The 21,278-nt window shown below is 49.1% G+C and overlaps 1 protein-coding gene across 3 annotated transcripts; it reads right to left on the bottom strand.

Annotated features, from left to right (window-relative positions):
- Nucleotides 1–3,391: 3,391 nt before the first annotated feature.
- On the bottom strand, nt 3,392–20,782 carry SPRY3 (sprouty RTK signaling antagonist 3). Of its 3 annotated transcripts, XM_045030542.1 has the most exons (3): nt 20,756–20,782; nt 18,372–18,999; nt 9,450–11,152 (listed from the first exon to the last, which is right to left on the bottom strand). In XM_045030542.1, exon 3 carries the CDS (start codon nt 11,073–11,075, stop codon nt 10,203–10,205), a length of 873 nt encoding a protein of 290 aa, XP_044886477.1. In that variant the 5' UTR covers nt 11,076–11,152; nt 18,372–18,999; nt 20,756–20,782; the 3' UTR covers nt 9,450–10,202. The 3 variants fall into 3 exon arrangements, 2 of the variants coding, with proteins under 2 accessions (XP_044886477.1, XP_044886478.1); XR_006582238.1 differs by lacking the exons at nt 9,450–11,152; nt 18,372–18,999; nt 20,756–20,782 and adding exons at nt 3,392–6,161; nt 6,507–9,309; XM_045030543.1 differs by lacking the exons at nt 18,372–18,999; nt 20,756–20,782 and adding an exon at nt 17,851–18,177.
- Nucleotides 20,783–21,278: the final 496 nt, after the last annotated feature.

Raw genomic sequence — 21,278 nt, 5'->3', positions numbered from 1 at the left:
TGGAGGTTAAGGATAACCTAGGCATGGCCCAATATCTAAATAAATACTTTGCCTCGGTCTTTAATAAGGCTAATGAGGAGTTTAGGGATAATGGACGGATGACAAATGGGAATGAGGATATGGAGGTAGATATTACCACATCTGAGGTAGAAGCCAAACTCGAACAGCTTAATGGGACAAAATCGGAGGGCCAGATAATCTTCATCCAAGAATATTAAAGGAACTGGCACATGAAATTGCAAGCCCATTAGCAAGAATTTTTAATAAATCGGTAAACTCAGGGGTTGTACCGTACGACTGGAGAATTGCTAACATAGTTCCTATTTTTAAGAAAGGGAAAAAAGGTGATCCGAGTAACTATAGGCCTGTTAGTTTGACATCTGTAGTAAGTAAGGTCTTGGAAAAAATTTTGAAGGAGAAAGTAGTTAAGGACATTGAGGTCAATAGTAATTGCAGGGCCGCCCAGAGGGGGGGGCAAGAGGGTCAATTTGCCCCAGGCCCCGAGCCCCACAGGGGCCCCCACCAGAGTTTTTTGGGGCCCCCGGAGCGGGGTCCTTCACTCCCTCCGGGGGGCCCGGAAAACTCTTGCGGGGCCGGGCGCAGGAGCTTCTTCTGCTCCTGGTCTTCGCCGGCGGGGGTCCTTCCGCTCCGGGGCGGAAGGACCCCCCGCCGGCGAATTACCACCAAAGACTGAGCGGGACCCGCCGCCGAAGTTCAGCTCGGTCTTCGGCGGTAATTCGGCGGCGGGGGCGCCTTCCCTTCCGGGACCCGCCGCCGAAGTGCCCTGAAGACCCGCGGCGGGGGGCCCCCTCCGCCAAATTACCACCGACGACCGGGCTGCACTTCAGCGGCGGGTCCGGCTTCGGCGGTAATTCAGCGGCGGGGGGGGGTCCGCCGCGGGTCTTCGGGGCACTTCGGTGGCGGGTCCCGGAACGGAAGGGCCTCCCGCCGCCGAAGACCCCGGGCCCCCGGAATCCTCTGGGCGGCCCTGAGTAATTGGGACAAATTACAACATGGTTTTACAAAAGATCGATCGTGCCAAACCAACCTGATCTCCTTTGAGAAGGTAACAGATTATTTAGACAAAGGAAATGCAGTAGATCTAATTTACCTCGATTTCAGTAAGGCATTTGACATGGTTCTGCATGGGGAATTATTAGTTGAATTGGAAAAGATGGGGATCAATATGAAAATTGAAAGGTGGATAAGGAACTGGTTAAAGGGGAGACTACAACGGGTCGTACTGAAGGGTGAACTGTCAGGCTGGAAGGAGGTTACTAGTGGAGTTCCTCAGGGATCAGTTTTGGGACCAATCTTATTTAACCTTTTTATTACTGACCTTGGCACAAAAAGCGGGAATGTGCTAATAAAGTTTGCGGATGACACAAAGCTGGGAGGTATTGCTAACACAGAGAAGGGATATCATAGAGGAAGATCTGGATGACCTTGTAAACTGGAATAATAGTAATAGGATGAAATTCAATAGTGAAAAGTGCAAGGTCATGCATTTAGGGATTAATAATAAGTTTAGTTATAAATTGGGGACGCATCAGTTGGAAGTAACAGAGGAGGAGAAGGACCTCGGAGTATTGGTTGATCACAGGATGACTATGAGCCGCCAATGTGATATGGCCGTTAAAAAAGCTAATGCAGTTTTAGGATGCATCAGGCAAGGTATTTCCAGCAAAGATAAGGAGGTGTTAGTACCGTTATATAAGGCACTGGTGAGACCTCATCTGGAATACTGTGTGCAGTTCTAGTCTCCCATGTTTAAGAAGGATGAATTCAAACCGGAACAGGTTCAGAGACGGGCTACTAGGATGATCCGAGGAATGAAAAACCTGTCTTATGAAAGGAGACTCAAAGAGCTTGGCTTGTTTAGCCTAACCAAAAGAAGGTTGAGGGGGGATATGATTGCTCTTTATAAATATATCAGAGGGATTAATATTAGGGAGGGAAAGGAATTATTTAAGCTTAGTACCAATGTGGACACAAGAACAAATGGGTATAAACTGGACACTAAGAAGTTTAGACTTGAAATTAGACGAAGGTTTCTAACCACTAGAGGAGTGAAGTTCTGGAACAGCCTTCCAAGGGGAGTAGTGGGGGCAAAAGACATATCTGGCTTTAAGACTAAGCTTGATAAGTTTATGGAAGGTATGGTATGATGGGATAGCCTAATTTTGACAATTAATTTTGGCAATTGATCTTTGATTATCAGCAGGTAAGTATGCCCAGTGGTCTGTGATGGGATGTTAGATGGGGTGGGATCTGAGTTACTGCAGAAAATTCTTTCCTGGATGCTGGCAGGTGAGTCTTGCCCACATGCTCAGGGTTTAACTGATCACCATATTTGGGGTCTGGAAGGAATTTTCCTCCGGGGCAGATTGGCAGAGGCCCTGGAGGGTTTTCGCCTTCCTCTGCAGCATGGGGCATGGGTCACTTGCTGGAGGATTCTCTGCAGCTTTGCAAACCACAATTTGAAGACTTCAATAACTCAGACATAGGTTAGGGGTTTGTTATAGAAGTGGATGGGTAAGATTCTGTGGCCTGCTTTGTGCAGGAGGTCAGACTAGATGATCATAATGGTCCCTTCTGACCTTAAAGTCTATGAATCTATAACCTCAACACTCTATGTGACTAGATCCCCCCGGTGTGCAGTCTGGGACTGTGGTGGGCCCGCTGTGCACCCCTGACTCTCTCCCGCCCTTGCCCCTGCTTGCCAGGACCTGATAAAAAAAAAAGAAGCAACAAGCTACAAACCAAGAACTAGCCAACAAGCAACTCACAAGCTAATTAAGCCAAAAACAAGCCCAATCTCTGCTTTATTTTTGTGTGGGTTTGGCATGTCTGCATCCAATCACCATGGTATCTAGTCACTGTGGTATCCACTGTGCCGTAAGGTTGCAGAAACAAAATCTGCCTGGAGCATTTATGCAGCCCACAGGGACTCAGATAAGTTGAAGCCTTTAGGCATGTGATTGTCAGTGTTTCTTTTAAACTGTTATATACCATTTGAGGTTATAAAATAGCTTAAACCCCCCCAAACACCGACGCCCTATCAGTGCCAGCTCCCTGATAATGCCAGCATGAACTCCAACAGTCAGTGCAGCATACGATAGTGCACAGCCACCGTAGCAGAAGTTCAGGCTCAGGTCTGCATACAGGTGTGAAGCCTGGGTTTCCATTGCACTGTGGACACTCAAATGTGGGCTTGGAAACTCGAGTACACAAGCCTGGGTCCCACAGACCCGGGCTTAGTGTGCCATGTAGACCTACCACTAGCGTACCAGCTTGTCCTTTGCCAAGGCAGCAGCAGACTGAGTCATGCCCATGCCCTGCCTCTCCCCACCCCTCCCCCTGGGACAAGAACAATAGAGGTTTCAAAATTAATATATATATTTTATTGAATAGTTGCTTTCAGTGGCCTGGAAAGCCACCCATAAAATTACTTCTTTTATTTCAGCAGTGGTTCAGTAACAGTTATTAGCTTGCAAGAGAAGAAAACCAAACGGAAGAGGGTGCTTTAAAATAAATAGGTAGTTTTTTTATCTTTAAAATAAACTTTTCAAATAAATACTTTATTTTTTCATAACTGGTACAAGAGTATTGTCAAAAAACAGTAACAGGGTTATGGCCAGGTATTATACTGTCTAGAAAGGCAAAACAATCTCAATATGACAATTGGGGGAGGGGCTCTCTTTATACACTGTACAGTATCTTTTGTACCAGATAAACAGAGAGTTAGATGCTTCAGTCCTTGGTACTGGGCTTTCCTTTGAAGTCAAGAGGGAATGAGTCTTCGAAGGAGTTTATGCTACAGACATCTGGGGTATGAGGAGGCAGCAGAATGTGTGAGAGAGCCTTTGAACAAAGGCTGGGAGTTGGGGAAAGACAAGAGGGGGGACTGGCGCAGTAGTGTGGGGGAACTGAATGGGCCGCATCCACAAATAACAATGCTCATCCCTTGAGGTTGGGGTTAGCACAGCCTAGGTCTTCAGTGTGCATAGGAACTATGCCCTGATGCTAGGCGGGCAACATAAGCTGCATTCACCACAAATCCCTGAGTTTGCTGTTGACAGATTCCATCCTGCTCCCCTTGAAGTTGGTGCATGTCTCACTGCTGACTTCAGTAGCAGTGGGGCCTGGCCCTTTTTCTCCAAACCCAGTTGCATCATGTGCAAAACTTGATTCCCTTTTGGTCAGCACTGATACATTCAATGGTCTGCATTGTGAAAGGTTTCCTGCAAGGGACTGATAGAAAGAGACTTAGTTCGACTTGGCTCCCATCTATCCGAAGTCTTTCCTGACCGCACTCCACACAAAAATGAAAGATCTTTGGCACCGTTTCCTATCATCGTCTTTCTAGACATGTGCCCTTTGGGCATCTTCTGAAGTAGCTTGTAAGGGGTGGAACAAAGAATCCATTTCAGGTGGGCCCAGAAATGCAGGCTGGGTTTGATTACAGGTTATCAGTGACAGAAAGCATTTGCTAATGAGCTCTGCATTAGTGTCTAGTGTCTCACACCGAACCCCTAAGCGGATTGGAATAAGGCGGTGGATGCTAAGTAGTATTGCTTTGCCCACCTAGAATGGAGGCTGGGTACTGTATTACAACTGCATGTGAGCACCCAGCAGAAATGGACTGTGGATACTTCATGCAGAAGAAGATCCTGAACTAGATTTGCTTGACCACCTGGAATGGGATGTTAAGCATGTCCACTCTCCCTTTTCCCAGGTGTGGCGCTCCCCTGGCTTCTGCAGGCTCTGTCAGACTGGAAACACAACAGTTGCAAGCGGCAGCTAGAGAGATCAGTAACAAAGTGTGTGCTGGGGAGTGGGGAAAATTATAAATGTGCCATCTGCTTATCCTCAGACCAGTCTCACCATGCAAACTCAGTGGGGTTTATTGCGCTAATGCAGTTGTTCTGAAATTGCTCTTTTGTGCTTTTGGCCACAAGTGGGGATAGAAAGAGGTCAGGCCAGTGGGCTTAGGGCTAAGGGTGGGGAGTGAGTGAATCTGAGACTAGCCATCAGCTAGAAACCCCTTGGAGATATTCTGTTCAAAGGGGTCATGCTTCTGGAATGAGACTAAAGGTGTTTCAGGTGCTGGGTGTGGTGGGGACAGGGATGTGGTTCTTTGTCTCTTAGCCTGCCCTCATAGTGCTGTCGCAGGAGGGGGCACTTCACATCACTCTGCAGTGCCCCCTTCTGGCCAGTGCAAGAGTGTGGGAGGTGGGCAGCACCTCGCCTTCCTGTGAAAAAGAGAGGAGAGCTGCAAGGTGCGAACTTCCAAGTGGTGTTTGGAACTCATATAAAGAGTAGCATAAGCAAAGCAAGAGGCTATTAAAGGCCTGGCTCTTTTGGGGCCCTTTTGTCTCATGCAAGTTTTGCAACTCACAGGCCAGCTCTGTCTCCCTTTCTAGCAGTGGAATCAGATGGGGAGGCAAGAAGCCACAGCAGATTCCTTTCCTTTCTCTGCTCCAACAGAGACCAGACAGGGAGGCAGCTCAGACCCCTGCATCTCCCCCTTTCAGCAGCTTGGAGCCCTACAGGGTCCTTTGACATAAATTCCTTTTCCCCCATCTAAGTACGCTGTAATGCACTTTGCCTATTCTAATTTCAGCTGGAAAACTTACCCCATCCAGCTTTTATTTTCTGAATGAGATCAGATGCAGAACACCACATGAACTGAGCATAGCTTTTCATATATGGAGCTGTCTAACATTCAAACTCTGGGAATAAGCCACAGTAAAATCCCAGGTGCACAGAGAGATCTGGGGAATCCCAGTCAAAGCTCTTACTCTCTGTCACAGGTCAACTGTAACTTACATTTGGACATTGAGGTAAATCAAACATTAAACACTAGAACAACCTGCTGCACACATTTGGAGCCGATCTCATCCCTCCCACTTTGCGGTGGTCCCAGCAGGCACTAGATCCATATCTGATGGTAAACTGCATGTTTTGACAGAAAAGAAGAAAGCTCTACCAAGCTCGAGATCTTGGGACACTCACAGGGAGACCCAGTTTGAAGATGGGCTACTTGTTATTAATTAACCAATTAGCTCACGTTGTTCACCTTCAGACAGATTTTGGTAAATCCTGGCCTGGTGTTTTCTGTCCGTGTGTAATAAGTAGATTCTCCTGCTGCCCCTCCCCTGGAAGAGGAAATTGATAGTTTTCAATAGAGATGAGGTGAGTCCCAACTAAGCCCCTGGATCCAAATAAATCTGAACTTTGAAGGGGGGTACAACTCAGATTCTGAACCTAGTTCTGATGTTTTGTGACTCAGTCCAATCTCTGGTTTCCACTCAAGTGTTCCATATTTTACAGAATGTATTGCTAAAAAATTGACAAATTACAAAATATTTCTAAAATATTACAAAATAGGCCAGCTTTCCTGATCCATAACACCCATGATATGGCACAATGTGCTCTTAGAACGGGAACATTCACACTGGCACAGAAGAAAGAACAAGTAAACAGAAATCACCATGACCTACCACTAATCTTCTGACAATTATTGGAGGTATCTGTGGTGGAATAACAGAAGCATAATGCCCATAGACTCATACTCCATAGGCATGTTGCCTGCACAGGGACTGGAAGATCAGGCCCTTCCTCTCACCAGGCAACTTCTCCAGCACTCTGATTAGTTCACCATTGTGTTTTCATGACATCATGATTCTTCTCCATGGAAACATTCAAAAAGTCACACCCATTATCAAGTCATTCCATGAGCAAGTGAGAGGAAAAGATAGACCTTGAAGGAAGAAAGGCATTGACTGAATGGACATGCCCACCCCTTTAAAGGAAACCATGAAAAGCCAAGCTGATCAGGGAGGTGAGGGAGGGATGTTTCTTTTTTCCCCCAATGAAAAATTACACTGAGTTTTCATCAAATAAATCTTTTCTAAATATTTTGGGTTCTTATTAAAATAACAAAACAGAACATTTTTCCATGAAAAGGGGCGTTTTACTTAAAAATTCTCATTTTGTGGAAGAAGTCATTTTCCATTAAAAAAAATTCTTATGACAGTAAATGTTTGACTAACTCTAGTGACAAGTGAATGGTGCAAGCGAAGAAGTAAGGTGTGTCTCATTATGGAAGTCCCTCCAATAGACATGTTTCTGTACCTAACTCTTTATCTGACAGCAGAAATTAGAATTATAAATCTGACCAATTATTATCATATAAATAAATATATGTTTGCAATACATTATATAATTTATGGAACAGAGATGTGGACTAATCATCTATACACACACAGATCCACACACCTCTAGTGGAACTCTCACAGGGAAGACCTGGTGTTTTTCAGAGATCACTCTGAATAGTGTTGTTATCCTTGGAATTGCACATTCTGAAGCATTAAAACAATTCATGACTCTCCTCCTTCTTCGCTGTAAGTTGAATTTCACTGTAAGTGAGTTACTGTGTGTGTGTGTCATATGGATGCCACAGCTTGTATAAATGCATTTCCCAGCTGCGAAGGGGACAAGCAAACTCCCACAACATGGTTCTGGACTTGTCTGGAAGGGAGGACCCTCACCAATGAGCAAACTTTCATCTAGGGATAGAACTCCTGACTTCTCCTGTCTTCTATACCCACCCTTCCCATTCACCAGCCCACTCAGAACAGAGCCCTGTTAGGAGAGCCTATAAAATACCCCAGATTACCTATAAACCAAGATCTAGGATTAGCATAACAAAATTGAGATATTCCTTTGGAGTTTGTAAATGTACCAGGAAGCCAAACCTTGCATATGGCACCATTCACAGCAATATCATGAATATTATTATAATAGTCCTAGCCATCGTAACATTATACTTATATATACAAAAATATATCAAAGTAATTCTAAACGAAGAGGAGGAGTCAGTGGATAGGTGTGTGCAATGTCTGTGCCCTAAACATTGGAGTGCCTTGGAGGAAAATTTGAGACAGTTGAGGGATTTCTCCAGCTCTTGCACATCCTGTAGCCCTCCTGAACCTTTACTCCAATGGAACAGGAAGGTTATTATGCCTTCTTCCACACACACACACACACACACACACACACACACCTCCGAGGATGGATGTGATGGTGGGATATAGCACTCAAGGGTCAACCTGGCTTTCATTCCACAGGCCAAGTTTCTGAAGTCATTAGGGTTGTAACTGAGAGTTTGGCACCGTGTTTTTACAGCAGAGATGAGTGAGCTGGAAATTTCAGATTACAATCTGGATCTGAACTTCCTCAAGGACCAGGAACATTCAGATACAGGGGTTTGATTTGGCTTATTATAGGTGTTGACCATGAACCATCACTCAGATCCAAACCTCCCCATAGTCTGAAGATTTCCAGACCTCTGGATTTGGTTCAGACCCATCTCTAGTTTGCAGAAGGTGTCTCCTGTCTCAGAACACCTGTGTCAACATCAGGCTTGCCTATAGGATGCATAGCTGTGCAGCCAATCTGCTTTTGTGTAGCTTTCTCTATAACATGTGGAGATGAGTGAGGACGCTGAGGCGCTTTGGCTGGGAAGGGAAGGCTGGCTTCATGCATTACCCATCCCATTCTGCTTTCTAACCCACAGATCTCCCTTTTCCCACCAGCCCAAAGCTGGAGCCTCAGCTAAGCACCATTTTCAGGGCCAGGCAAGGATGTGATCATTTTTACAGCATCAGCACAAGGAGAGAAGTTGGGGTTCTTAATTGTTTTTAAGGTTCAGCTTTCCTTTTCTTTTATTAAAGTGAATTCAGTGCTGGTGAAAGGTACCAGATTGGCAGCCCCAGAGACTGAAGGACTCTGTTGATCTACTGGGCAGGGCAGAAGGGCAAGCTTCCTACACATTGACCTACTCATATACCTCTCTCTGACATCCAGAGGTAAGAAGGAAGGCCAGGTTCCATGGCCCACCCAGTTCTTGGCCTCTACACTGAGCCTGCCAACAGGAGTATCACTTGTGGTAGAGGCTTACCACCAATGGATGGACAGAAACCACCAAGTCACCACTAAACAGATGGTGTCACCTGTCAGTCACCACCAACCTGGGCTAGAGTCACAGTGACACCTTACATGTTGTAAGGCTCTGCAATCAGACCTTTACCACTCCCTCAGGGTATCCAGTCCCCCTGTGCCTCAGCCTGGGATTTAACCTGCTTCATGTTCTTAGCCAAATCTACTTTGAAATACCAATTACTACAGTGATTTCCCCTTGCTGAAGACCCACTGATGTACAAAAGTGGAAGTGGGACTCCTTTCTGTACACATCACCCTTTCACACCCTTTCCATGCCAGCATGATCCTTAATCTATCCATGTCATAGAATCATAGAATCATAGAATCTCAGGGTTGGAAGGGACCTCAGGAGGTCATCTAGTCCAACCCCCTGCTCAAAGCAGGACCAAACCCAACTAAATCATCCCAGCCAGGGCTTTGTCAAGCCTGACCTTAAAAACCTCTAAGGAAGGAGATTCCACTACCTCCCTAGGTAACCCATTCCAGTTCTTCACCACCCTACTAGTGAAAAAGTTTTTCCTAATATCCAACCTAAACCTCCCCCTCTGTCCTATTTCCACTGACCAGTGAGCCCCTAAAAACTGGATATTTGGGCTCACTTATTTTCCTTTTTACCTTGAAATTATTGAAAGCTTTATCTCTTGATCTGCTAAGGGGAGTAAGGTGTTGCCATTGGTTGGTACATTGCAGTGGCTCGTCTCCCTTTGCAGGGAATGGCCTATAGCACAACAGCAAAGAAAACTGAGGAAAAGCCTGTGGGAGGTGCCACTTAGGAAAGCTGCAGAGAGAAAATGGATGAAAGAGACGTGGGGGGTTCTGTGGTCTGGTCCCCAGAGGATTCTAGTGCTTGGACATGTCACCCTTTTGAAACCCACCACAGAAAAACAGCTCCTAAGGCATTCTGAGGTCACAGAGTCCTGAGCCAGTTCCCATGTTGAAAGCTCCCTGTTGATCACTAGTGCATTGTCAGCATCTGATTCCCTCTGTCCTAGTCCTTTGCCAAAATGTGCAAACCCCGTCATGTTTGGCTTGGGCACAAAAGCACGATTCCTTTGTCTCAAGAACGTGCTTCACACTCCCTTTGTGGGGCTTGGTGACTGGCAGATTGTTCATCTGTTTGCTTTGTGCCCAAAGCGGGTATGCAGCGAAGGGAGGTGAAGGAGAAGAATAGCCAATTCCGCTCCCTGGGAAGGTCATACCGGCTTATCCAGAGTCTTAGGGAAAGGCGTGCCACTGGAGGAGGAGATCTTCCTGCAGACTGTGTTGGTGTGGTTCTGGCAGCGGCAGCCAGGACGTTTCAGACTATCGTAGCCCTGCTGGCAAAGTTTGAGGCACCCCAGGGTAGGGAAGTAGCAGCAGAGGCAGGGCATGAGGAGAGAGAGGAAGCTCATAGCAGCCCAGCGGGCGCAGCAGGACCCCGAGCCGCAGGAGCAGGGGTCATCGGCACAGGTGTCCTCATCGTCAGTGGAGCAATGGTAGAAGAGACCCTTGACACAGCACAGGCAAGTCCCATAGTCGATGAGACTCTCTGGGGAGCAGAGGCAGCGCTGGTTGCAGACCCAGCAGGAGGGCAAGCTGCGAGCGGCTGTGCAGCGGGCACACTTGCAACGCCCACACTCCTCGCAGATGAAGAGGTGTCCAGAGTGGAGGGTGGCCTTCTCCACCACACCTTTCAGTGGTTCCTCAGGCTTCAGGTCGCCTGCTCTGGGCTGCGTCCGGATGAGGGAGTGCCCAGAATGTGAGGGCGTGACCCCACTCAGCAGCCGCTGGTCCGAGGTGGTGGTGCTGTGAGACACAGAGCTGGCAGTGCTGGAATGACTCAGGTGCTGCTGCAAGGCCGACATCTGGTGGTGGTGGCTATGGCTGCGGTGCAGATCCTGGAAGGTGGAAGACACCAGGCAGTCCTGAGACCACTCTTGCTTGTGGGCCTGCTGTGAGAGGGATGGGTTGGACTGAGCTTGCTTGAAGGAGATGGCAGGTCTCTCCACATAGTCATTACTGGCACGGATGGAGCAGATCTGGTCAATGGAGAGAACTTGTTGGAAGTCCTCAGCAGGCAGATCCATTGTCTCGTCACTGTTGAGTTCAGCCACGCTGGATGAGAGCAACAAGGGCTTGCAGCATCAGGGCACATCGGAAAATCCTAGGGGAGAGAGAGAGAGCAGGAGAGAGAGAAAAGACACCTGAATTACAACCGTAACCCCAGCATTGAAACAAACCAGGAAGCAAAGGGTGATGGGAAAGCCACAGACAAGCTACCACAGGAACATAAACACCAGAGAGGGAGAGGAATTATTCCACTGGGCATAACTGGGAGGACTGGAGCGAGTATGAGGACAGGAAGACTTAGTCAGCTAATAAACATTTCTCAATGGTGAGATCTATTGCCCTGTCACAGGGTCACTCAAGCAAAAAGTAATACTTTGATCTTTGCTAGTGCCTCCCAGCAGCAGATCTCAAAGCACTTCACAAATACTGAGAAGTTAAGTCCCACACCTCCAATATAGGGAAGTATTGTCCTTGTTTTAGAGAGGTGGCAACGGAGGCCCAGAGATGTGAAGTGACTTCTCCAAGCTACACAGAGAGCCTGGGACACAGCTGGGAAGAGAATGATGATCTGTCCTGTGGTTTCCACCCCACCCCACCCTTCCCTCTCTTGCACAAAATGCTGAACATATACTTTATGGATCAATCCCTGCACTGGTCAGGGGATGAACAAGATGAGCCAACATCTAAATCTCTGATGTCTTTGAATCAGACTTAGTTTCCCATTGGTTTTTGCTGGAGTCTTCAGAGCATTTCCATTCATACTCCATGACACATAAAGATCATGCTTACCTCCTTCATGAGCACTCAGAGAAAAGCATTTTTTTTCCAATAGTGACAAAATGTTCATGCTAACCAGATCTGCTCCAGGCCATCGGGGTTTGTTAGAGGATATGCTACCTGCATAGAGGCTGCCAGGATTTTGTTTTCAGAAAGCAGTACTTCCTGATTCTCACTGCAGCACTGGAAACACATTCTGGCTTTATGCCAAGTGGTCGCAGGGATGGGAATGGCCTCCAACCATGCTGTTTAAGGGAGCCTCAAGGTGAGACCAATATTCAGGGGAAGATCCATGGGTGGAAGGTATTTGCCATCTGACTCAGCTTCAGGGATTGATGCTCTCTCATGATGACAGCATTTCTGGACCTGGGTATGGCCTGTAGGAAGAACAATAACCTGAGCGAGACACCTGTGACCATAGAATATTGGCAGTCCTTGGGGAGGAGGAAGAAAAATGTGAACAGGATTTGTGTGCCTATGGATTCTAGTTACAGCCTCATGGCAGGGAAAACCAAAACTAGATAGTTCTTATAGTGCTGCTGTGCAAATTGGGGTACAGGAAGTGACCCAACAACACGTAAGGAGGGAAAGTTAATTGTTTTGTGTTGTACACTGAAAACAACACCAGCCTGGGTTGCAAATCATTTTAAGTCATGATCTTTTACTGTACCTATTGGTGGTACCTATCAACAATATGTATTTTCCATTGACAGCTGGGTTGCTGTGTAGTATTTTCTGGCTTTCTTATGACAATCTGTCCTCATCTTGCAAGTTCTACAGGCAACCATATGCTGCATGGATGTTTTCACAGCCCACAGTTCTGCAGAAGGAAGCTATTTAAATACTGACCCTCTTCACTGGCTTTAGACATATTCAGAAAACCAGTCTGATGATGGCAGAGGAGACTTGCCTGTAGGCCAGGAACTGTGGGTAAAATACTACCCATGCAGTACACAAAATGGAGAGAAGATTGATTTTCATTAGCTAGGCTGACCTTGAAAGAACAGACAGGAGCAAGGCAACTTACTTTGATTGTTAAAGTGAGATCTGTCCTGTCCCTAGTCTCCAGAAGGAAAGAAAAGGCAACCAATCTGATTTCATTGTATTGTATTGTGCTGCTAAAATATCTAGTCTGCTTTGTGGGAGGAAGGGATAAGGATCAGCTGCTTAAAGAGACTTCAAAGATGCGCCAGGACTGCCTTTGCCCAACAGTGGATTTTCAACATTTCTTAATAAGCGTTGGACAAGTGGTTTCAGTATCTTTATAATGCCTTCTCTCTAGCCATCATCCCACCGGAGGAGGATGGGGGGGGGAGAAAGGGGGAGCTGTTCTGGCTAATGAGCCAGACCAGGTAGCACTGACAGTAAATGTGGGGTTTTCTCAGACAGGTGGTCCCTAGTCAGATGGGCAGCCAGGAATAAGACCAGAAGAAACTAATTTAAGAGGGAGGGGTTAAGTGGGGGGAAGGGCAATAAGATCCAGCAAATGTCAGGATGAATACAGAATGGCCATGAAATGCACCAGACTAACGAGATGTGCTCACCATGTCCACTGTGTAATGGACAGTCTGAATGAGGTTCTCCACAGAAGTGTACATTATTGACTGAATGGGTTCAGAAGGGTACAGAGTCATTAGGTGTAAATAGCAGTCTGAGCTAGTGAAGCACAATGATGCTGAGCCATTGGGATGGCTAATTCAAGGGGGTTTCTGTGCGACACCCAACCCAGTAGATGGGAGCAAACAGCTGGCCCTAAGGAACCCAAGGTAGGCTTGGATGTCTAGAGAAAGCTGGGTAGAGAAGGCACATGGGCTCATAGGACTTCTATGCTGCACCATTAATGTGTAGGCTGGACAGCTACAGTCCTTGAGACCACGGATTATGAACAACCAGTTGAACTGGTAATACAGTATGTAGGATCACAAAGAGTGAACTTGGAGAATGAATTTGGAGAACATAAGAGCCTGGAGGACAGGCTGAATGAGAGGGGACTGAACTTAGGATGGAAGAATCCCATGCACCGCTACAGGCTGGGGACCAACTGGCTAAGTGGTAGTTCTGCAGAAAAGGACCTGGAGATTACAGTGGATGAGAAGCTGGATATGAGTCAGCAATGTGCCCTTGTTGCCAAGAAGGTGAACGTCATATTGGGCTGCATTAGTAGGAGCATTGCCAGCAGATTGAGGGAAGTGATTATTCCCCTATCTTCAGCACTGGTGAGGCCACATCTAAAGTACTGTGTCCAGTTTTGGGCCCCCCACTACAGAAAGGATGTGGACAAATTGGAGAGACTCCAGCAGAGGGCAACAAAAATTATTAGGGGGCTGGGGCGCTTGACTTATGAGGAGATGCTGAGGGAACTGAGGTTATTTAGTCTGCAGAAAAGAAAGGGGGGGGGAATTTGATAACAGCCTTCAACTATCTGAAAGGGGGCTCCAAAGAGGATGGAGTTAGGCTGTTCTCAGTGGTGGCAGATGACAGGACAAGGGACAATGGTCTCAAGTTGCACTGGGGGAGGTCTAGGTTGGATATTAGGAAAAACTATTTCACTCAGAGAGTGGTGAAGCACTGGAATGTGTTACCTAGGGAGGTGGTGGAATCTCCTTTCTTAGTGGTTTTTAAGGCCTGGCTTGACGTAGCCCTGGCTAGGATGATTTACTTGGGGTTGGTCCTGCTTTGAGCAGGGGGTTGGACTAGATGGTTTTCTGATGTCTCTTCCAATCTTAATCTTCTATGACCTTCTATGATTCTATGACTTTGTCCAGGGCATGTGAGCAGTACTGCTGCTAATTCCATGGCTGTGTGTCAGTATAGGGCCTGGCCCAGTGGATCACACTCAGGATCTAGAAAGGCACCAGAGGGTAGGATATGGGTCCCATGGGACACTAGATCCCATGCAGGTAGCATGAGCTAGCTGGAGAGAAACAGGACCCAGAGAGCATAGAGTTTGGAACCAAGACCCAAAAGGTAGGATGTGAGGGTTGAGATGACAGTAGAACCCAGCAGTTTTGAGGGCTGTATGACTGGGTGCTAGGACACAGAACTTGGAAGTTACTATAACCCACAGGAAAGGACATGGAAACTGGACAGCACTGGGATCAGCAGGACTACGATAAGGGACTTGGAAGGCAATGGGACCTGCAGGGCTTGGACACTGGGGCCTAATGGCTAGGTTCTGGGACCCAGTGGGCACTAGGATCTTGTGGACAGGACTTTGTACTCAGATGATAGAATTCAGGAACCAGCGAGATCAAGGATCCAGCAGGTTTCAGGACCTGCTGGGGACTGGGATCTGGCAGGTAGGATTCAGGATACTCAGACACATTGGAGAGGATTCCAGATCCCTGGGCAGAAGCCTCAGCAGAGAGGATTTCAGACCCAGTGTTTGCTAGGACCCAGTGACTACAGTGCACTTCCAGACCTACCTGGTCACTGGGGCTCAGTGGAGTTGATTCTAGACCTGTTAGAATCTAGCATTCAGTAGCTATAATGCCAAACCCAGTGGATGTGATTCAAGGCTTGCTGGAGGCTGGGCTCAGAAAATACGATTCTGGACAGAATGGGCACTAGGACCCAGCAGGGCTCCCGATGCCCAACAGGATAAAAATGGATTGAATGACAATAAATTGTTTGCCATTCCGGATGTGATGAATCCAATCCAGCCGGCAGGATGGACTGAAATAGATACTGCAGGCGAAGGTAAAGGAAAAAAGTCAGGGATGAATAGGCAGGGAACTGGCAGCCACTGAGAGAAAAAAAACTACTACAGCCTGTTTCAGATCAAGAGAACAGCCCATTCAGCAGGGAGCAGCAGCAGCAACAGGAGCTGGGAAATTTACCAGGGTGGGGTGAGCTTGAGACGCATACACACGCACTTCTGTCTATTGATGTATCTACCAAGCCATACCCATGCCACCACAGATCAGTGTGGCGAAAGATTCACAGGCCAGATCCTCCGCTGGGGTGAATCGGCAGAGCTCAGCTGAATTCAGTGGAGCTGCACTGATTCACACCAGCTGAGGAGGTGATCCCAATACTGTGTATTTAGAAGCCACTGGGGCTTAGGGTGACCAGATGTCCCAATTCTATAGGGATGGTCTTGATTTTGGGGTCTTTTTCTTATATAGGCTCCTATTACCCCCCACCCCCGTCCCAATTTTTCACATTTGCTGTCTGATCACCCTACTGGGGCTTGCTTTCCTCTGGATCCAAGGGTACTGGAACAATTTGTATAGTGGGGGTGCTGAGAGCCATTGAACCAAACTCTAAACCCTAGATATGATGGAAACAACATCAGGCCTCCTAGTTCCAGCATCTGTCTGGTCCTATAAGACTATCTGTGCTAGTGTTATGGGGCCATGTCCTGCAAAGGGCTGGGGACTTGCAACTCCCGGCAGGTTCAGAGGCAGCTGCAGGAGTTCAGCCCAGCTAGGGATTTGGCCCATGGTTGAAGTTGCAAACCCACTGCCATAACAAATTCCTCATAGCTGTAGGGAGGGGTTATTGTCAGCTGAACTTTTCCAGTCTGGGTCTCAACCCAAAGGTGAATTATATGGGAAAATATGAGCAAAATCCATGCACCTATTTATGAGCTCTACCTAGCTCTCTTTGTCTGTCTATTTGTCTACCCCATACACATCTCTCTATCTGTGTGTCTATATATCCCCATAACACCTCTCTCTCTCTGTATGTCTGTCTATCCCTGTACAAGCTCCTTGGTCTGTCTGTTTATCCCCATACCCATTCTTTTATGTGTGTGCGCATGTATGTCTAGCCCTGTCTGTCTGTCCACCCCATATACATTAGATAGATAGATAGATCGATCTAGCCTCATACCTCTCTCTCTCTCTCTCTCTCAGGAGTTTGTATAGTATTCTTCATGAGAGTGTCTAAGCTAGGGGTAGGCAACCTATAGCACGCGTGCCGAAGGCCTAAACTTTTCAGAGCATGAAAAAAAAAATCACTTTTTCCATCAAAAATATTTGTTCATTGGTGTCATCATTTAAATTGCCAGTTTTCTTCTCCAACCCCCTCTTGCACTCCAGAACACCTGGGTCTTGTCTGGCACCACCCCATCCCCCACCCCAACTCCATTGCCTGCCTTCTAGTTCAGCCCTTCCCTGGCAGAGGAAAAGGGGAGGCAGAAGGGGGGGGGCAAGGCCATGGCTTTGAAGGACAGCACTCCCACTCCCTTGTCCAGGAGGCCCACAGCCCACTGAAGCCTGCTTGCTGCTGTCACGTTCGCCTTACAGCTGATTTTTCCTGTACCAAAGGAGCTTGGTATCTCCTCTGGGCCTTGAAATACCCACTTTCCCCAAACCTGGTGCCAGTGCAGTTCCCATGGCAGCCTGAGAGTTTCACTGTTGACTTAAGCAGGTCTAGTCCCATTTCCACACACACACACACCCATAACCCCATTAAAAACCTGAGTGCGCACAGCCATTCATGCCTCTGTTCTGAGTCTGCTTTCCCTCCTGCCTACAGTATTGTGTGTATTTCATATCATTAGCTCCTTAGTGAAGAGCCCAGACCAACCACCTGGCTAACAGGCAGGGGCCAGCTGCTATTCAGCCGCGCTGGTTCGCTAATGAGACCCTTTGCCCCAGGTTTCCCTCCCCCAGGCCCGACGACGCTATCTCCCAGCCTGATGATCGCTGCCTGACAAGCCCCGGAAGCCGGGCAGTTTTATGGCCCCGGGCTACCCAAAACCCTGTGAAGTGTGTGCGATAATGGGCCATAGGGCGAGATTGTAAAGGCAAATGATTCACAGGCGCTTTCAGCCGCAGGAAACATGCCGAGCAGCCAGGAACGAGTTTCACAGGAGCCGGGCGAGGAGATCGCTTCTACCCCGGATTGAGACTGGCGGTGCCGGGCTCCTTTCTCTCCTTCACTATCCCGCGCCTCCTGCAAAGGCTCCCTCCCTGCGTTCCTGGGAAGGGACCGTGGGCCGGTGCCCCATGGTTCAGCTCCCGCAGCCACCCCCAGAGCGGGGACCCTATCCTGGTGGCAGTGCACCTTCTCCAGCCAGCGCCTCCGCCCAGCCTGGCTCCCAGAGCGGGGCTTGCTTGGGAACCGGGCGAGGTTCCAGGACCTGTCGGGCACTGAGTGATCCGCTCCCGGCGTCTCGGACACAGCGGCCGGACTAACACACGCCTCCAGCCGTGGTGCCCGGGAGCTGCTGTGCTGGGTGTGCGAGGCGAGGCCGGGAGCTCGCAGCCCGCGAGGACACACCAGGCTTCTCCCTCTGCTCCTCGCCGAGTTGCCACAGCCCCTGCAGGGCGGCGCTACCGGTGCACGCCGCGTCCCGGCACACACTGGCTCCGCAGGCTTTGCGCGGCTCAGCTCTCCAGTGCGCGCCCTTGCGCCAGCGGCGCATCCCCGCAGGGCGACGAGGAGCCGGAGAGGTAGCGCCCAGAGATCGCTCGCTGAGCCCCCCCAGGCCGGCGCCCAGCAGCCTGCTCCGCTCCGCTCCGCTCAGGGAGACAGCCGGGGGTCTCCGCGGGCAGCCCGCATGGCAATGAGCGAGACGCGCTTACCTCGAGGCCAGTGCAGGTCCATGCTGCTAACGGCACCTTCCCAGCTGGGGCCAGAGCCCCGCAAGCTCCCGGCCCGCCTCTCGCTGGAGAAAGTCTGAATGAAAACTCCTTCTCGGTCCTCCTCAGAGCCAGGGCAAGCCCCGCTCCTGCCGCCTCTCCCTGCGCTGACTGGAGCTCGGGGTCTATGTGTGCGCGGCTAAGGGCTAGCGAGATGCCGCGCTACAGCGAGCAGCCCGGACGCCCAGGTTCCCTGCCCAGATCCGGCCCGTCCTCCCGCTGCAGCCTGCTGGGCGGTGCGGGGAGCCAGCGTGAGCTGAGCAAGGCTGCGGGGGCTAGTCAGGTAGGTGGTGGGGGTGGCTCTGGGCAGTGGGGGGGCTGGGGCTGCCGGCTGTCGATTTGTGAATGCAGCTCTCCGCCGCGCTCGTCTTGTGAATGGGTGAGAGGGGAGGGGTTTGCTGCTCCTTAGTACAAGCTCGCTCGCTCCGACCCCCTGTTCGCTCCCTCTGTCGTTCGCCTTCCCGGAGCTGGAGCTCTTAATGCCTTGGCTAAGTGGCGTCATCCAGCTGAAATTGAATCGGCCCATTAGAACTCCCCATAGGGCTCCGTGTATCCGCTCTCTGGATAATGACTGCAACAGAATTAAAAAAGAGAGAGAGGAAAAAAACCTAACCGTATTAAGGAGGCTCCATTTCAATATTTCCGTCTGGAGAGCGCTGCCTCTCCCCCCCCCCCCCCCGCCCTTCCCCAAAACTGCCCCGGCAGCGGTTCTGGACCAGGCTTACCCCCGCCACTTAACCCCTGAGTGGCTGAGCTCTGCTGGCTACCCCGATGGTCTGACCACCCTCTTTTCTCTATTGTCCCCCTTCAACTCTTCTCTTTCTCCAACCATCTTCCCAGCCTGCCAGAAACGGGGTGGCTGATCACCTAGAACTCATAGACTCTAAGATCAGAAGGGACCATCCTGATCATCTAGTCTGACCTCCTGCACAATGCAGGCCATAGAACCTCACCTGCCCACTCCTAAAATAGACCCAGAACCTCTGGCTCAGTTACTGCCCTCCTCATATCATGGTTTAAAGACTTCACATTACAGAGAATCCACTGTTTACACTACTTTGAACCTGATGGTGATTAGTTAGACCTTGAGCAAGACCCACTAGCCAGACACCTGGGAAAGAATTCTCCACAGTAACTCAGAGCCCTCCCCATCTACTGTCCTGTCTCTAGCCATTGGGAATTTTTACTACTAGGAGTGGCTGATGGGCCACATGCCATTGTAGGCAGTCCCATCACACCATCTCCTCCATAAACTTACCAAGTTCAGTCTTGAAGCCAGTTAGATTTTTTACCCCCACTGGTCCCCTTGGGATTCTGTTCCAGAACTTCATCTAATTTTGAGTCTAAACTTGTTGATGAACAATTTATAGCCATTTGTTCTTGTGTCCACATTGGTGCTTAACTTAAATAACTTCTCTCCCACCCAGGTGTTTATCCCTCTGGTGTATTTATAGAGAGCAATGATATCTCCCCTCAGCCTTCTTTTGGTTAGGCTAAATAAGCCAAGCTCTTTGAGTCTCCTCTCATAAAGTAGGTTCTCCATTCCTCCGATCATCCTGTAGCCTCTTCCAGTCTGAATTCATCTTTCTTAAAAATTCATCCATTGCTCACGCCTCTGTACAGCTCAGAGGTGTCAACCCCTGCCAGACTCTAGACTTGGCCATTTAGGGCCAGGTTTTCAAACACTGGCCTCTGGTTCTGTTCCTCCACATGTGAGCACCCTCAATAATCTAGTTTTGCACCCTCAGCGATCTACAGTTCAGGGCCTGATCGCCAGCTCACTGGCAGCAGTGACTTCAGTGGAATGGATCCTGATTCAGAGCCATGGAAGTGGGATGAGAAGTGCTTGGAAGCCAGCATAGGTTGGTCTGGGAAGGATGGCCTTGAGGTTAAGGCACTGGCCGCACACTCAGAAGAACTGGGTTCTGGAGCCTGGCAACCTGCCTCCAACCTGATGGGATCCTACTACAAGGTTCAGTTGAGGAAACAGTGGGACCCTCTTGGGCTCAGGTTGGGTCAGGTTGGCTCTTCTCCACGCACCTGTGGGGGCATCTGTGCACCCTGGCAGCTGGCACCTCATTGTGCTGCACTCCAGAGTGGGTGTGCCAGCTGCAGAGTCATTGCACAGCACATCCACCACACCAGGGGCTGCAGATGGCAGGAGCCTGTGCCAGCTCTGGCAGGAGGAGGAGAGAGAAGCCAATGGGCAGGAAATGGTGATGCTGACTCAAGGTTGGGGGATGGGGTGGGGGAGAGGGGAGCTGTGTTGGAAAACCTTGTCTGGGTTGAGCCTAAAAATTAGGCCTGAGCAGATCTCTGCTACTGACCTGCTGTGTGACCTTAGGTAAATCACTTAATCCATCTCAGTGCCAGTTCCCTGTCTGTCAAATGGGGATGATGCTCTCTCCTTTCTTCCACCCATGTCTATTTAGAGTGTAGGCTCTTCAGGGCTCATGCTGTGTGCACGTTCAGTGCCCAACAGACCGAGGGCCTGATCATGGAGGGCTGCTTCTGTAATACAAATAAGTACTAAATTAAACCTGAAAACCTGCAGCCGCAAGCACAGATGCTCATCTAAAGCCACCCTGGAAATGAGCTCATTCTGCTCTTCCACCACTCTAGAGTTGCCAATCCTCCTGGTTTCTTTGGTAGTCTCCCGGAATCAGGCTGTATCTCCCAGAGGCCACTGGAGCCAAACCAGGAGATTTTAGGCTACTAAAAGTCCGGTGGTGCAGCGTGGCTAAGGCAGGCTCCGTACCTGCCCTGGCTCCATGCTGCTCCTGGAAACGGCCGTCATGTCCCTGCAGCCCCTGGGGGGCTGGGAATTGTGGCCAATGGAAGCTACGGGGG

This window comes from Mauremys mutica, chromosome 9 (assembly GCF_020497125.1).
Source record: "Mauremys mutica isolate MM-2020 ecotype Southern chromosome 9, ASM2049712v1, whole genome shotgun sequence".
NCBI classification, from domain to species: Eukaryota; Metazoa; Chordata; order Testudines; family Geoemydidae; genus Mauremys; species Mauremys mutica.
The sequence above is the reverse complement of the archived record's forward strand: the minus strand, read 5'-3'. Positions and strand labels throughout refer to the sequence as shown.

Bases quoted from the DNA above. Each gene is read 5' to 3' on its own strand.
- SPRY3 (XM_045030542.1), bottom strand. From the start codon at position 11,075: ATGGATCTGCCTGCTGAGGACTTCCAACAAGTTCTCTCCATTGACCAG.